The sequence below is a fragment of the Notamacropus eugenii genome, chromosome 1 (genome assembly GCF_028372415.1).
Source record: "Notamacropus eugenii isolate mMacEug1 chromosome 1, mMacEug1.pri_v2, whole genome shotgun sequence".
Classification (NCBI taxonomy): Eukaryota; Metazoa; Chordata; class Mammalia; order Diprotodontia; family Macropodidae; genus Notamacropus; species Notamacropus eugenii.
The window spans coordinates 254,182,516-254,199,582 of NC_092872.1; the positions used below are offsets into that span (position 1 = coordinate 254,182,516).

The 17,067-nt window shown below is 37.5% G+C and overlaps 1 protein-coding gene across 2 annotated transcripts in view; it reads left to right on the forward strand.

Moving 5' to 3' along the window:
• Positions 1–15,590, forward strand: part of LOC140517380 (cytochrome P450 2C23-like) — a 32,875-nt gene extending 17,285 nt beyond the window's left edge. Inside the window, exons 5-9 of one of the 2 annotated variants that reach the window (XM_072628574.1) lie at positions 5,744–5,920; positions 10,931–11,072; positions 12,804–12,991; positions 14,377–14,518; positions 15,011–15,590. In XM_072628574.1, the coding sequence (XP_072484675.1) occupies positions 5,744–5,920; positions 10,931–11,072; positions 12,804–12,991; positions 14,377–14,518; positions 15,011–15,192 (831 nt within the window). In that variant the 3' untranslated portion in view covers positions 15,193–15,590. The remainder of the gene's footprint in view (positions 1–5,743; positions 5,921–10,930; positions 11,073–12,803; positions 12,992–14,376; positions 14,519–15,010) is intronic. The other variant, XM_072628575.1, reaches the window with a different exon arrangement.
• The last annotated feature ends 1,477 nt before the right edge of the window (positions 15,591–17,067 follow it).

Sequence of the window (17,067 nt, forward strand, 5' to 3'; positions counted from 1 at the left end):
GAAAATAGCTCCTTAAAGGGAAAAATTGGCCAGATGGAAAAGGAGATGCGAAAGCTAACTGAAGAAAACAATACGATCAAGATTAGAATTGGGCAAGTAGAAACTAATGACTCAATGAGGCAACAAGAATCAGTCAAACAAAATCTAAAGAATGAAAAGATAGAAGAAAATCTAAAATATTTAATTGGAAAAACAACTGACCTGGAAAATAGATCCAGGAGAGAAAATCTAAGAATTATTGGCCTGCCAGAAACCCATGATGAAGAAAAGAGTCTGGACAATATCTTCCAGGAAATCATCAAGGAAAACTGCCCAGAAGTACTAGACTCAGAGGGCAAAATAGTCATCGAAAGAATCCACCGTTCCCCACCGGAAAGGGATCCCAAACTCAAAACCCCAAGAAATATAGTTGCCAAATCCCAGAGCTATCAAGTGAAGGAGAAAATACTACAAGCAGCCAGAAAGAAACAATTTAAATATCAAGGTCACACAGTCAGGATCACACAGGACCTTGCAGCTTCTACATTAAAAGATCGAAAGAATTGGAACCCAATATTCCGTAAGGCAAAGGAGTTGGGACTCCAACCGAGGATCAACTACCCAGCAAAGTTCAGCATAACATTTCAGGCAAGGAGAAAGTCATTCAACGAAATAAGGGATTTCCAGAGCTTCCTGACCAAAACACCAGAACTCAATAGACAATTTGATCTTCAAATGCAGGTCTCCAGAGAATCATAAAAAAGGTAAACAGAGGGGAAAAAACAAAAACAAAAACTTGCAACTCAATTAGGGCAATCTGTTTACCTCCCTGTAAGGGAAGATGATACCTGTTAATCTTGAGAACTGTGCAGCTATTATGATAAAAGGGATATATGTAGAGGGAACGGGCATAAAGTAAATGATGTCATGACAAAAATATGATTTAAGTATGAGAAGGGAATGTAATAGGAGGTGTGGAAAGGGGGAAGCAGAAAATGGCAAATTATATCACAGGAAGAAGTACAAAACCATAGTAGAGGGAAGGAGGGGAGGGAGATGAGCATTGTTTGAGAGGTACTCTCATCTGATTTGCTCAAAGGAGGGAACAATAACCTTAAGCAGATAATCCCAACTAGCTCTATAGGTAGTAGGAGGGGAAGGGGGAAGAAAGGGGAGGGTGGCTAAAAGGGAGGAAAGAATCAATAAGAGTAAAGGGGACTAAAAGGGAGGGGGGCTAAAAGAAGGAGGGGAAGGCTGCAGGAGGAGGGGGAGAAAAGTGAATACTATTGAGGAGGGGAAGGGAGACGGGAGAGTTAAAAGCACAAATGGTGGGAAAGAGGGTGGAGGGAAATACACAGATTGTAATCATAACTGTGAATGTGAATGGGATGAACTCTCCCATAAAACGGAGACGGATAGCAGAATGGATTAAAAGCCATAATCCAACAATATGCTGCTTACAAGAAACACATTTGAAACGGGGGGATACACATAGGATAAAGGTCAAAGGATGGAGCAGAATATATTGTGCTTCAGCTCATGTAAGAAAGGCAGGAGTAGCAATCCTAATCTCAGACAAAGCAAAAGCAGAAATAGATCTAATCAAAAGGGATAAGGATGGAAACTATATCCTACTAAAAGGCACCATAGACAATGAAGCAATATAGTTACTAAACATGTATGCTCCAAGTGGTATAGCATCCAGATTCTTAGAGGAGAGGTTGGGGGAGTTGAAGGAAGAAATTGATAGCAAAACTATACTAGTGGGGGACCTCAACCTCCCCCTCTCTGAACTAGATAAATCCAACCTTAAAATAAACAAGAAAGAGGTTAAGGAGGTAAATAAAACTCTGGATAAGGTAGATATGATAGATCTTTGGAGAAAATTAAATGGGAATAGAAAGGAATATACCTTTTTCTCAGCGGTACATGGAACATTTACAAAAATTGACCATGTACTAGGACATAAAAATCTCACAATCCAGTGCAGAAAGGTAGAGATAATCAATGCATCCTTTTCAGATCATAATGCATTAAAAATTACATGTAATAAAAGGCCATGGAAAGAGAAACCAAAAATCAATTGGAAACTAAATAATCTAATTCTAAAGAAGGATTGGGTTAAAGAAGAAATCATAGAAACAATCAACAACTTCATTCAAGAGAATGACAATAGTGAGACAACGTACCAAAACTTATGGGACACTGCAAAAGCAGTTATTAGGGGAAGTTTTATATCTCTGAATGCTTACATAAATAAAATAGAGAAAGAGGAGATCAATGACTTAGGCTTGCAGTTGAAAAAGCTAGAAAAAGAACAAATTGAAAATCCCCAAGTAAATACCAAATTAGAAATACTGAAAACCAAAGGAGAGATTAATAAAATTGAAATAAAGAAAACTATTGAATTAATAAATAAAACCAATAGTTGGTTTTATGAAAAAACTAATAAAATTGATAAACCTTTGGTTAATCTGATCAAAAAAAAGAAAGAAGAAAACCAAATTACTAACATTAAAAATGAAAGGGGTGAACTCACCTCCAATGAGGAGGAAATTAAAACAATAATTAGAAACTACTTTGCCCAACTTTATGCCCACAAATTCGACAATCTAAACGGGATGGATGAATATTTTAAAAAATACAAATTGCCCAGATTAACAGAAGAGGAAGTTGAATACTTAAACAACCCCATCTCAGAAAAAGAAATTGAACAAGCCATCAATGAACTCCCTAGGAAAAAATCTCCAGGGCCAGATGGATTCACAAGTGAATTCTATCAAACATTTAAAGAACAGTTAATTCCAATACTACATACACTATTCTTGAAAATTGGGGAAGAAGGAGTCCTCCCAAATTCTTTCTATGATACAAATATGGTTTTGATACCCAAACCAGGAAGAGACAAAACAGAGAAAGAAAATTATAGACCAATTTCCCTAATGAATATAGATGCAAAAATTTTAAATAAGATTTTAGCAAAACGAATACAGCATCTTATCACGAGATTAATACATTATGATCAGGTAGGATTCATACCAGGACTACAGGGCTGGTTCAATATTAGGAAAACTATTAGCATTATCGACCACATCAACAACAAAGCTAACAAAAACCACATGATTATCTCAATAGATGCAGAAAAAGCTTTTGACAAAATACAACATCCATTCCTACTAAAAACATTGGAGAACGTAGGAATAAAGGGAACTTTCCATAAAATAATAAGCAGTATCTATCTAAAACCTTCAGCAAGCATTATATGCAATGGGGATAAGCTAGATGCATTCCCAATAAGATCAGGGGTGAAACAAGGTTGTCCATTATCACCACTATTATTCAATATGGTACTAGAAATGTTAGCTGTAGCAATTAGACAAGATAAAGATATTCAAGGAATTAGAATAGCCAAAGAAGAAACTAAGTTATCACTCTTTGCAGATGATATGATGATTTACCTAGAGAATCCCAGAGATTCAAGTAAAAAATTACTTGAATTAATAAACAACTTTGGCAAAGTTGCAGGGTACAAAATAAACCCACACAAATCCTCTGCATTCCTATATATTAGCAACAAAGTTCAACAGCAAGAGATAGAAAGAGAAATCCCATTTAAAGTTAGGGTAGACAGTATAAAATACTTAGGAGTCTACCTGCCAAAACAAACCCAGGGACTATATGAACACAATTACAAGACACTTTTTGCACAAATAAACTCAGATTTAAGTAAGTGGAAAAACATTAGTTGCTCATGGGTAGGCCGTGCTAATATAATAAAAATGACAATTCTACCCAAATTAATATACTTATTTAGTGCCATACCAATTAAACTATCAGACAATTACTTTCTAGAGCTGGATAAAATAATATCAAAATTCATTTGGAAAAACAAAAGGTCCAGAATATCAAAGGGACTAATGAAAAGAAATGCTTGGGAAGGTGGCCTAGCGCTACCAGACCTTAAACTGTACTATAAAGCAGCAATTATCAAAACCACTTGGTATTGGCTAAGAAACAGAGAGGTAGACAAGTGGAATAGACTTGGCACTCAAGATGCAGTAGGCAAGGAATACAGCAACCTTCTGTTTGATAAACCCAAGGACCCCAGCTTCTGGGATAAGAACTCATTGTTTGACAAAAATTGCTGGGAAAACTGGATAACAGTGTGGCGGAAATTAGGCATAGACCCATACCTGACACCGTACACAAGAATAAAGTCCAAATGGGTACATGATTTAGGTATAAAGATTGATACCATGAATAAACTGGAGAAGCAAGGAATAGTGTATTTATCAGATCTATGGAGAAGGGAAGAATTCTTTACTAAAGGAGAGATAGAATGCATTATGAAATGCAAAATGGATAACTTTGAGTACATTAAACTGAGAAGTTTTTGCACAACCAAACCCAATGCAACCAAAATCCGGAGGGATGTAGTAAATTGGGAAAAAATTTTTACAGCTAAGCTCGGGGATAAAGGCCTCATTTCTAGAATATATAGAGAACTGACCCAAATGTATAATCATACAAGTCATTCCCCAATTGATAAATGGTCAAAGGATATGAACAGGCAATTTTCAGAGGAAGAAATTAAAGCTATCTATAATCATATGAAAAAATGCTCTAAATCACTATTGGTTAGAGAGATGCAAATCAAAACAACTCTGAGGTACCACATCACACCTATAAGATTGGCAAACATGACAGAACAAGAAAATGATAAATGCTGGAGAGGATGTGGGAGAGTTGGAACACTAATTCATTGTTGGTGGAGCTGTGAGCGCATCCAACCATTCTGGAGAGCAATTTGGAACTATGCCCAAAGGGCTACAAAAATGTGCATACCCTTTGACCCAGCAATATCGCTACTAGGACTATATCCCCAAGAGATCATAAAAATGGGAAAGGGTCCCACATGTACAAAAATATTTATAGCAGCACTCTATGTAGTTGCCAAAAACTGGAAGTCAAGGGGATGTCCATCAATTGGGGAATGGCTGAATAAATTATGGTATATGAATGTAATGGAGTACTATTGTGCCATAAGAAATGATGAACAAGAAGACTTCAGAGAGGCCTGGAAGGACTTATATGACCTGATGCTGAGTGAAAGGAGCAGAACCAGGAGAACTTTATGCACAGCAACAACCACAGTGTGTGAGAGTTTTTTCTGGTAGACTTAGATTTTTGTAATAACACAAGAACTTCTGAAAAAAAAAAAAATCCCAATGGTGGACCTCAAGGCAAAATGCCTTCCACACTCAGAGAGAGAAATATGGAAGTCACTCACATAATGTAGCAGATCATGTTTGTGTATGTGTATCTGTTTGTGTATCATGTTCTGATTTGTTATACGGATTCTTTCATTTATCTTAGTCTGACTACATAGCATGACTATAGTGAAAATATACTCAATAGGAAAGTATATGTAGAATCTATAGAGAATTGTATGCAGTCGTGGGGAGGGAGGGAGGTAGTGGGGGGTGGGTGGGGAGGGATAAAATCGCAATTGTATGGCAGTGATTGTTAAACATTAAAAAAAATAAAAAAATTAATAAAAAAAAAAGATGTCTTTCTTTTTTTTCCAAATATATGGTAAAAATGAGAAAGAAAATACATTTTGTTATTGAAAAAAATTAATTAAAATGAGAAAGAAGTCTAATGCCTTTGAATAAAATGAAATAGTGTGTAATTAGAAATTTAAAGTTGATTTTTCATGACACTAAACTTATTCGTGTTTGGGTTTGGGGGTGTCTTTGTATAGTTCTACAACTTTTTACCAGCATTCAGAGCATACCTCCCTGGAACACATAAAACAATTTTTAAAAATCTTGAGGAAATAAAACACTTCATTTTGGAAAGAGTGAAGGAGCATCAAAAGATACTGGACCCCAACAACCCACAAGACTACATTGACTGCTTTCTCTCCAAAATGCTGCAGGTAGGACACATCCAGGAAGCACTTTGCGCATTGAACAAGGCTGTTTTTATACGAATTATCAACAAGTTTAGCAGATTTTAAAATTTGACAAATCTCTTCAAAGCACAGGAAGGGACATGGAGAGTCTCAAGGTATCCACATACCCCAAAGAAGCCATTGGCTTTCTTGTAACTAGACTTTATTTGATTTATGTCCCTTCTCTGAACTCTGTATGGAAAATGAGAAAGGAAAACATGCACTTTGCTGGATGTTGAGCTGCTCATGTGGGCTTTCCTGTTTGGAGGAGGATATTGCATTGGAGAATGATAATAGGAATAAATTAGTAAACATTTACAAAGCACCTACTACGTGTCAGGCACTCTGCTAAGTTTTAAAGATTAAGAAAAAAGGCAAAAGACAGCCCCTACCCTCAAGGAACTTACAATGTGATGGAGGAGATAATATGCAAACAAATAAATACAAAATAAACTTTAAACAGGAGAAAGGAGCTGCAGAGGAGGACTTGGAGTCAAAAAAAAATTGATTTCAAAGTCAAATTCCTGTACTTTCCAGCTTTGTAATCCCGGGCAAGTCTTATTGCCACTGTCTGTCTTCGTTTCCTCATTTGTAAGATGGGGATAATAGTATTTAACTCCCAGGATGATTATGAAGGCAAAATAACACTTTCCAAAGCAAATTGTTAACCTTAAAATCTTCTATAAATACTATATATTAATTCAAATGATAACAATAACTCGATTGTATAAAAACAGTCAAAATTAATTTCAGGAGGAGGGCAACCTTAATTTTGCCCTACACAACAATGAAAAACATGCAAAAGTCTCCCAGAAACCCACAAACCAATTCAGCAAATAAGTAAAGCATTTATGGTATCCCATACTGTTCCCTGACAAGGAAAATTTCCTTAGACTTGCCATGAGGACATCAGTCCTTCATCGTAATTAATCCTTCTTGTGCCACATAGTTACACTCACATTGATGGAGGAAGTAGGTATTGGTATGGAAAGAGTCCTGATCCTGAAGTCAAAAAAACTTGTGTTCCAATTTGGAGACAGCTGCTTTATAGCAGTGTACCCCTGGACAAATCACCTAACACCTTTTTGCGTCCGTCTTTTCAACTATAAGATGGATATAATACTAACATCCACCTCCTACGGTCATTGTGAAGGTCACATGAGATAATATTTTCCAAGTGCTTAGCACATTGCAAATGCTCAATAAATGCTTATTAGTAAATAAGTAAAATAAATGTTAGTAAATTCTAAACTAAATATACGCTGGAAGGAAAAATCATTTTGGGAGTGCTAACCAGTATCTGAACTATCCAAATAATTCATGATCATGTGGGGGTGGGGGCAAGGAGGAGAGAGTAATTGTCTTCCCTCCCCCAACACCATCTTGGTAGTATCCTTAACCCTTTCTTCTCTGTAGTGACACCAGAACCACCCTACTTCAGGTCACCATCGTCTCTCACCTAGATAATGCCAGTTCTCTCTTACCAGCTCTCCAGGCATCCAGACTCAATCCATTCTTGACACAGTTACCATGCAAAGCGCAAGACTCACTGGTTCACTGTTGTGATCAGAAAACTTCAGGGCTCCTAAGACAAAACACAAACTCGTCTGTTTGGCAACTAAAGCCCTTCACCATCTCCTGCCAGCCTCTCTTTCTAGGCTGCTTCTGCATTTCCCCCCTCCCAACCTCAAACTGGCCCACTTGTTTTCCCCTTTACACAATATCCCATCTTTTGCCTCTTTGCCTTTATATAATTTTGCCCCCATGCCTAGAATGTTGTCATTCTCCTTCCTCAACTCTTAGCAGGTCTAACATCCTTCCCCATGGAGCTGCTACCTGCTTTAAGTAGCCTTCTCTTCTTCCTCCTGCTGTTTGTGTTCCACTCCAAAATCTCAGTGTATTTATTTTCTATGGATCCCATATGTACTTGTCTTTCAATATGTTGCATTCCTTCAGCAGAATGTAAACTCCTAAAGGAAATTGATTGAGTTATTTTTATCATTTGCTTTTATATCACCATTATCCAGAACTCTGCTTGACACATAAAAGATATTTCGTATATATTTATTGACTGACTGATTCAATATACTGATAAAAAATAAATAAAATAGTACAGATCACTTAAGTGTTCACTAGATGGAAATACAACAATCTTTGAAGACTGTTTTAACCTCCTCCCCAGATATATTGGCACTTACTTTCTATTGTCACTATAATTTGTACTTTGTTTTTTTTCAATGATGCTGAGTCAGTGGGAGATTTTTAAAAAGTGTTAAACTGAAATAAAAGCATAAGAGTATTGCTTCCAATGCTTAGGTTTTTCTTATTAAATTTTTATTTTCCTTATGATCATCTGGTTTAAAGTATTCCAGGTCACACACCTGACTCATTATGAATTCTTTTTAGGAAATATCTGAAATCCACCCTTTTTTCATCTTCTTCTTTCTAATACTTATTTCCTCCTGCAATGGAGAAAAGATAAACAAAATCCTTGTTAACAAATAAACATGATCAATAAAAACAAATTTCCATATTTGCCATGTCCAAAAATATGTGTCCCATTTTGCATACTCGTCTATCAGCTCTTTTAGAAGATAGCAATCTTCATTATTAGTCTTCTGTGCTCATGCTTTATAATAGAATTGGTGTGAATTCTTAAATCTTTCAAAATTGCTCATTTTCATAATATTGATGGCTATAAGTCCATCTTATTTTGTGCAGGGTTAAGTTCATATTTGCAGGATTATTTAAAACTATAGCCTAATCTGCTTTGGTTTTGATAATATTGTTTTCCAGTTTATGATTTCCCAGACACAATTCATTCAAACTTATTTTTCTTGATAGATAAAGGGCATAGTTATCATGCCCAAAACACTGGTTTAGTGTTGATGATGTAATGTTGGAATATTACAGTTTGTGAGGTTTTCAACTTGATGCTTCATTCTTTTTGATGACCTCAGAATTTTATAAATATACTTTTGTCCTTTGTTTTTAAAAATTGTATAGTTTTTCTTTATTGAAGTATTGCATGCAGTATTTAAGATTAATTCTACATTTGTAAGATATCTAAGAACCTTAATATATTTCTTAAAGGCCCATCTTCAAGATCATTTTGGCTTGTAGAGAGCCAATGTGTTATTCCAACATTGTTGTCTACATTGAGTTTCCAAAATTTCTGTACTTTCCAGTACCAAATGTGTCAGTTTCATATTAAAGGGATGATTCATTGTATGTTTTAAATTATCTAGATGAGTTTTTTTGGGGTAGTGGGGGGACCTGCTCCTTCAGCCCACTCTTCATCCTTATTTCTCCCTTTAATTCTTTTCTTTATCTTTGTGAAACACTTTCATAGTAATAGTTAGCATTTAGATGACCCTAAAAATTTCAAAGCACTTTGAAAATATTATCTCACTACAACCTCACAACAACCTTGAGAGGTAGGTGCTATTATTTCCCCTACTTTAGAAATGGAAAAATGGAGAGACAGAGGTGAAATGACTTGCTCACTATCACAAAGCTAGAAAGTGTTTGAAGCTGAATTTGAATTCAGATCTTCCTGATTCCAAGTCCAGCACTCCTCCCATTGTGCCACTTAGCTCTCTCTAGGATGTTGCTCCCTTATTTCTGAGAGTCCTATTATACTTACTCCCTTGTTTTTCTCATTTATAGAGATGATTCAATAGTTGTTCTTGATTATATATTCTATATTCATTGTTTTATGTCATGGTATTGATTATTTGCTCATTTTCCACTCTTCATAAGTTTCACTGTCAGTTGATTTGAGTAGAAAATCAAGTCACATTTTGTCTCAACCTTTCCTTCCTTCCTTTCTTCCCTCCTTCCTTCTTTTTTCTTAATTTCTCTTTTTTCTTCTTTTTTGGACCACAGACAACTTCATTTCTGCTCCAGGCAAAATGGTATTAAATCTTCTCCATTCTGGAGAATCCTGACCATTTTGGTCATTCCAGCATTCATCCCTTTCCATTTTCTTCTGTGTGACCTTGAAAAAAATCACTTCACCTCTCTAAGGCATAATTTCCTTTATGTTGGGCCACGTCATCTCCAAGGTTCTTCCAAGCCCTAAATCTTATGAGTTTGAGTATTTCAGAGATTTTCAGGGAATTTATGAGTTGAAATGAAGCTCAGCAGATACCTAACTTTGAGGGCTTTCAAACAAATGAATTAGAATGTTTTGCTTCCTCCCTCCCAGGGGACACAACTCATTACAGTGGTTTGAAGTTATGGAGACACATTTCAATTCCACATGATGGGGACAGTCAACAAAATTGACATGAACTTCTTCATTAAGTAATATATTCCCCATCTGTGAAAGTCTTCAAGTTGAGGCTGAATGACCACTTATAGGTGATATCTGATCAGTCACAGGTTGGGTGGTTCATTTTCCCTACAAAATTTGAAATTCTGCATTCTTCTGCCCCAAGAGTTTTCTCTCAATTCCCCATTCTGAAAACCTGAAATTTCTTCTTGTTGTTGTTTTTTAAAACCAAGATGCTGTTTTGCCTTGTGGGGAAAGTATCAGCATGAGGGATCATTTACCTGGCTATTAGGATTTTTAATTAATTATTTGACCAGGTCCTCACCATACCATGTATATCATAGATAATAAATAGAGATTTGGAAGCGATCCAACTCTCTCATGTTGCATATGGGAAACTGAGGCCCAGAGACAGTAAGTAACTTTCCCATGGATACCTAGCCCTTAGCTGAAGCTAAAGTTTGATCCAGATCTTCCTCATTCAAAACCTACTTCTCTGTCCACTATGTCATATTGCTGCAAGAAGAAAGTTGTCTGGGAAGAACAAGTCTTTTGTAGGGCAGTGGAAGTCTAAGGATATTGCAAAAGTTCTGGTCTTTTGGGGTACTGAAGTGAAAGTGGGCAGAGCTTCTAGATCAACCTTCATGTACTTAATATGATTACTAATGATTTTCTCTACTGTCTCTCATTACTTCATTTATTTTATACCTGTCCTTTAGGAAAAAGATAATCCACACTCTGAATTTGACCTGGAGAATCTAAAAATGACTGGAGTAGATTTATTTGCTGCAGGAACAGAGACAACAAGCAGCACTCTAAGATATGGCCTGCTGCTCATTCTGAAACATCCTGAGGTCCAAGGTAAAGTATAAGAATTGTACTGTTTACTGACTAGGTTTCTTTTCCCAGCCTTGCACCTTACTCAGGAGCTGGCACCATATTTCAACCCTTTGGATTTCTATGACTCCCACACAAATCAGCAAAAGATCAGGTGGTAGTATATTTGAGAAAAGAGAACCCTTGGACAGGGACTGATAATTATATAAGTATGTGAAGGCCTGTGATGGTGAATTGAATTCATTCTAACAAACATGATTTAAGCTCCCACTGAGCACTCTCAGCTCTATGCTTAGGATAAAAAGACTCAAATGAAACATCCCCTTTCCTTAAATGGACTGCATTCTGCCAGGGCTGCTTCTGCTGGATCCAAGGAGACAAAGCTAGGAACCATAGATAGAAACTGACAATTGACAAATTGAGGCTTCATTTAAAGAAAGATTTGGCAATGATTAAAGTTCTCCCAAAACCTTCTCACTTGTTATTGAGGTAGTAAGTTCTCCTTTAATAGAGATTCTCAAGCAAAGGCTGGGTGACCCTTTGTTCATTCCATTGGGAATGTGATTCCTGTTCAAGTATGGATGGCCCTAGGTGAAAAGGGATGATTTCTAATGCTAAGTTCCTCTGCCTCAGCACTTTAGGACATTGAGACAGGAGTTCAACTGCATACCTGGTGAATGGTTCAAATTAGGAAGATAATGAAATCACTAGCACCATCAAATTCACATGAAGACATCCACTTTCTTTGACAATAACAGATGGTATCAGTATAAAAGATGTAGAGTTTGAAAATCACTTGTCATATTATTTTATTTGATGCCTTGTAAGGGAGGTGCAGATTTTATCTCCTTTCTAAAAATCACAGAATAATAGCTTCAGAGGTGTAAGGAACCTTAGAAGACAGATAATTTCTGATACCCATTTTTCAGTTGAGCTAAATAAGGTTTAGACAGATTTAATGATTTGCCTGAATTTATACAGAGAGTGTCTAAAAAGGAATGTAAAAGCAATTCTTCATGACTCCTATCAACCAAACCATGGAAAGGTATTCTATGGCTAAGCCTTTGAAGAATTAACTGAGTATTAGAAGGAGGACACTAAGTCCATCTGAGAATCATCTTAGGTCACAGGCTCTGTTGGGCATTCCTAAGAAACCAGGGAGTTGTAGCAGCAAGCACCCTGACACATCCAGGATGCCTGCAAGCATAGGTTCTTAGATCTTCCTTTATATGAGAAAAGCAACTTTTGAGGGGTCAACAATCATCTTTAATTACATTCACCAATAGAGAAAATACAAGCAGAGGAAGTAAAGACCAACAGACAGGGTTTCTAACTGTAACTATAAGCAATACATACTTCACAGATCAACAGACAGATGCAGTTGTCTGACGATTCCTTACATACATAGTTACTAGAGAGAGAAGCACCAATATCTGGATTTTCAAACTGGGAAAATTCCATAATGGCTACCCAGAGCCTCATCTGGCACATGAACCTTCTTCCAATGAGTAAGTCCCTAAAGCAAAACTTCACCTCAGAGTAAGTATACACTTTTTCACAGCTGGAGGTGGTCACGACCCTCATGACCCAGTGCCTCATCAGAAATTAACTAAATATGTGGTATTCCTACAAAGCAAGACTCCCTTAATTAAGCTTCCTCCAGTGGAATCCACCTGGGGTCTATTAATGGGTGGAGAAGGTCTTCAACTCTCATTACAAGAGTTCAGTATTTATTTATATTTTTGGTCTCTGTAGCAAAAATTCAAGAGGAAATTGATCGTGTGATTGGACCTAATCGAGTTCCTTCCATAAAGGACAGACAAGATATGCCCTATGTGGATGCTGTGGTACATGAAGTGCAAAGATTCTCTAACCTCTCACCTCTCAACGTGCCCCATGCAGTGAATCAGGACATCCAGTTTCAACAATATGTCCTTCCTAAGGTCAGTAGTCATGGAAGAATGGAATCTAGTGTTGAAAGAGATCTTAAATATCATCTGGTCCAGTGATCTAATTCTACACATGAGAAAATTGATTCCCTTTGTAATGATCTCACATGATGTGCTCCTTGAGGTAGTCCTTTGTTATTACAAACAGTTAACTTGGATGTGGTGCTGAAATAAATGAGAGGAAACTTTAAACTTATGTCTGTTCTTCCTCCTTTTCATTGACCACAGCAACACTGGAAAGAAAACATATAAGGACTATAATAGAGTGAGATTGCTCAAGTGAAGTTTTTAAAATATCATTTTCTCTTACTAGACTATGAAGCAGGTTGTATAGATGCTATTATCTGTTTGATTGTATAGATGGAGTTGCCTGTCTCAGATCAAATGACTTGATTAAAGTTATTTAAAAGTGTTGAAGCAGAGATTAGACCTAGGTCTTTAGATTCTGAAGTACTGCTTTGCAGGATGGTTAAGTAACCTTAGTAATTGAATTGAATTAGATTGAAGTTTCTTAACAAGGAATCAGCAGAAGAATTTCCCCTTGAGGAAAGAAGGGAGCAACTCAGCTAATTTCACATTTAATATACCCAACTGAGTGAATTGTTCAGTTCAAATGATCAAGGCTTCAATAAGAACCTACTATAAGAGAACTGCTGGGACAAGTGCTATAGACAAAAGGCTGGAAGAGAAGGTTTCATCATTCAGGGCTTTGGCTTCTCCTGGAGGGAGCAAAATTTGGAACCTGAGAAGTCTTCCCAAAGTGCTATTTTTTCCTTCAGACACAACTTGTGATTTGATTTGCAGATTGGCTTCCTGATAAAGAAACTCCCTCAGGTTCCACTCCTAGAGGTTTTAAGCATTGTCTGGGGCATTGAAAATTCAGATATCCTGCCCACAGTCATGCTGGCAACAGGTACAGACATGAAGAAGAGAGTAAGGAACTGAGGAGAGAACATAAATAGCTGAGGGCCTTAGTCAAAATTTCCTTTATGAAGGGCTATCCAAGCCAAGCCTTGAAGAAAGTTGGAGATTCTAAAAGGCTGAAGTTAGCAAGCAGTGCCTTCCAGGCTTGGGATATGACTATTATAAAGGCATGAAAACCAGACAGGGAGCCTTGTGGATGGGGAAGAGAAGTTTGATCAGTTTAGCGGGACCTCCAAGGAGGGCATGATGGGATCAATAATGGAGACACCAACATGGAAAGCTAGAGTGAAGTCTATGCATATTCTCAATGGCTTGGCATCTCAGTCTATACCACACACAAGGGAATGTGCATTTTGTACTAGAAACATTAGGGAGCCATTAAAGTTTCTAGGAAATGGCATAAAAGGGATAGTCATGATGATAACTGATTTTCCCCTGGAATTTCTTTCCCTTAGGGAACAACCATCTACCCATTGCTGTTTCCAGTCTTGAGGGACAGCAAAGAGTTTGCCAATCCTGAAAAGTTTGACCCCCAGCACTTCCTGGATCAGAATGGGAAATTCAAGAAAAGTGACTACTTCATGCCTTTTTCCACTGGTAAAAAGAAAACCTTCCAAATGCTACCTCTTACTCTGAAAAGAGAATCTCATATCCCCTATCACCCTCTTCTAGCCAGTCTCCCTCCTGGTAGTTTTTCTGAGGATGCACTGCCCCACGATGGCCTGTCACACATTGTCTTTTCTAGTATTCTCAAGGTCTGGCTTCTTCTCAGGCCCCTCAACAGATGGGCTGATCCTCTTGGCTGGCTCATCTACCTCTTTCTTTTAGTGGAATTCTGACTCCATTGTAAAATCCACTGCACAAGGGCTCATCATGGGAAAAATCGTATGAATGGAAATTCCTTCCTGCCCCGTAGTAACCACTAATGACAGATATAACTCCCAACAGGAATTCTCACCATTTCAGCCCATCTGTATCCATCTCTTTTACTCCCTTACCCACTATTTCCCTGGTCCAATAAGGCTTTTTCACTTTGGCTGACGCTGAGATTGTGTGAAGATTTGTGAGCACAATTTTATTTCTTTCCAGGAAAACGGTCTTGTCTTGGAGAGGGCCTGGCAAGGATGGAGTTGTTCTTGTTCTTTACCACCATATTACAGAATTTCACCCTCAAACCAGTTGGAGATCCAAATGAAATTAGTATGAAGACCAATCATACTGGGTTTACCAATATTCCACCAAGCTACCAACTATGCTTTGTTCCTCACTAAGTAAGAAGAAAAGCTCATCTGTGTAAATTATCCAGCTGGTTTTGTCTTCTAGACTCATCACTCTCTTGTTTTTGACTGGAATTCCTATGAGGAAAGACAAATTTCTATCTAGTAATTAGAATACATTTTAATTTTCAAGGATAAGATAGGCTAGCAGAGTGCATCATATATCATTATGTAATGGGGGCTACCTTATAGACCTTTATATGTAGCCCTCTCACCAATATCTAGAGCCTAGATTCTAGTTACAGGGTGTGGAGGAAGATATGTAAAACATCACCCCCAAAACGCATATTAATTTTTACTTTTCAAATATCCTTAAGGATGATCTTATTTTAAATTGCATACCACTTCTTTGTGAATTTACAGTACAATAAATACAGTTGTGTTGCTAATGACTCCTGATGTCCAACTGTGTACTTGTACTTTACAGTGAGGGTTCATGATTTCAAAGGCAGCAGGGTAACATAGAAGGATTCCTAACTTTGGGAGCATAGTACCAGGGATCAATCCTGCCTCTAACGCTGACAACTTGTGTGAGCTTGGGCAAGTCACTTCACCATTTATTGTCATCAGATTCTTCATCTCTCAAAGAAAAGGGTTGGACTACATGAGCTCAGAATTTCCTAATGAGTCCTCATATATGTTACTTTGATCAGTGGGGATAGCCCATTCATCTGTCCTTTGGGTCTTCATTCCATCTTTCTTATCACTTTCCTTTTTTCAGTATCTTGACCCAATAGTAAACCAGTTCCATCTTAAGTTAATCTCCACTTTCAAATCTCATGTACCCTTGTCCTATGAGGGCACTCATTTCCTAACTGAATTCCAGAAAGGAATTATTCCTACAACTTGCCTTCTCTGTAATTATTATCTTGCTGCTGAACACAGATCTGTTTTTCTGACCATTCCCTCACTTCAGCATCTATTCTAAGATTTCTCTCCTCTACTGAGACTTCTCCCACATCTCACTCCTTCCTTCTTACCATAAGACTGAACTCAATACATCACTGGAAAAAAATTGAGAATACATATTGCTAATTTATTCTTGTCTACAATTCTTTATTCTAAATAACCTCCCCATACTCACACACACACTTCATTTCTTTTGTCTAATGTGGCTGAGCGGGTGGAGAGAAAAAAAGTATCATTTCTCCTTGCAACCACCAGCTCCTGTACTTGAGTCCTTCATGTCACCTCTCCCTCTCCTGTAGAGGTTGCACCCTCTCACCTCCCCTTTTCTCCAATTTTCAGTTTCTCTATATCCATTGATTCCATTCCTACTGCTTGCAATAAAATGTATTTCTCCCTCAGCCTGAAAACAACCTAAAGCAAAAACAAATTCCCAGAGATTCCCTAGCTGAATCTTACTGTCTATATTTTACTTATCACTTATGTAACTTTGAAAGAACAAAGTATTTTGGACAAGGAAAAAGTATTTTTGAGTATCTACTGAGTTAATGACAGTTTTTTCAGCTTAGTGGATAAGAAGAGTTTTCTTCAGCATCTAGAAGGCACAGCACATCTGAGACCTGAACGAGTAGCTTTTCATCTCAAAGGAACAAGAGTGTGTGTCACAGCTGACCAACCAAAAATTCACCTGGGAATTCTTCTATGTGCTCTGTTCCACCCCAGTTATAATGCCTCTCTCACTCTCTCTCTCTCTCTCTCTCTCTCTCTCTCTCTCTCTCTCTCTCTCTCTCTCTCTCTCTCTCTCTCTCTCTCTTTCTCTCTCTCTCTCTCTCTCTCTCTCTCTCTCTCTCTCTCTCTCTCTCTCACTCTCTCTCTCTCTCTCTCTCCCTCTCTCTCTCTCTCTCCCTCTCTCCCTCTCTCCCTCTCTGTTTCTCTCTCTGCCTGTTTTTCTTTCTCTCTTCC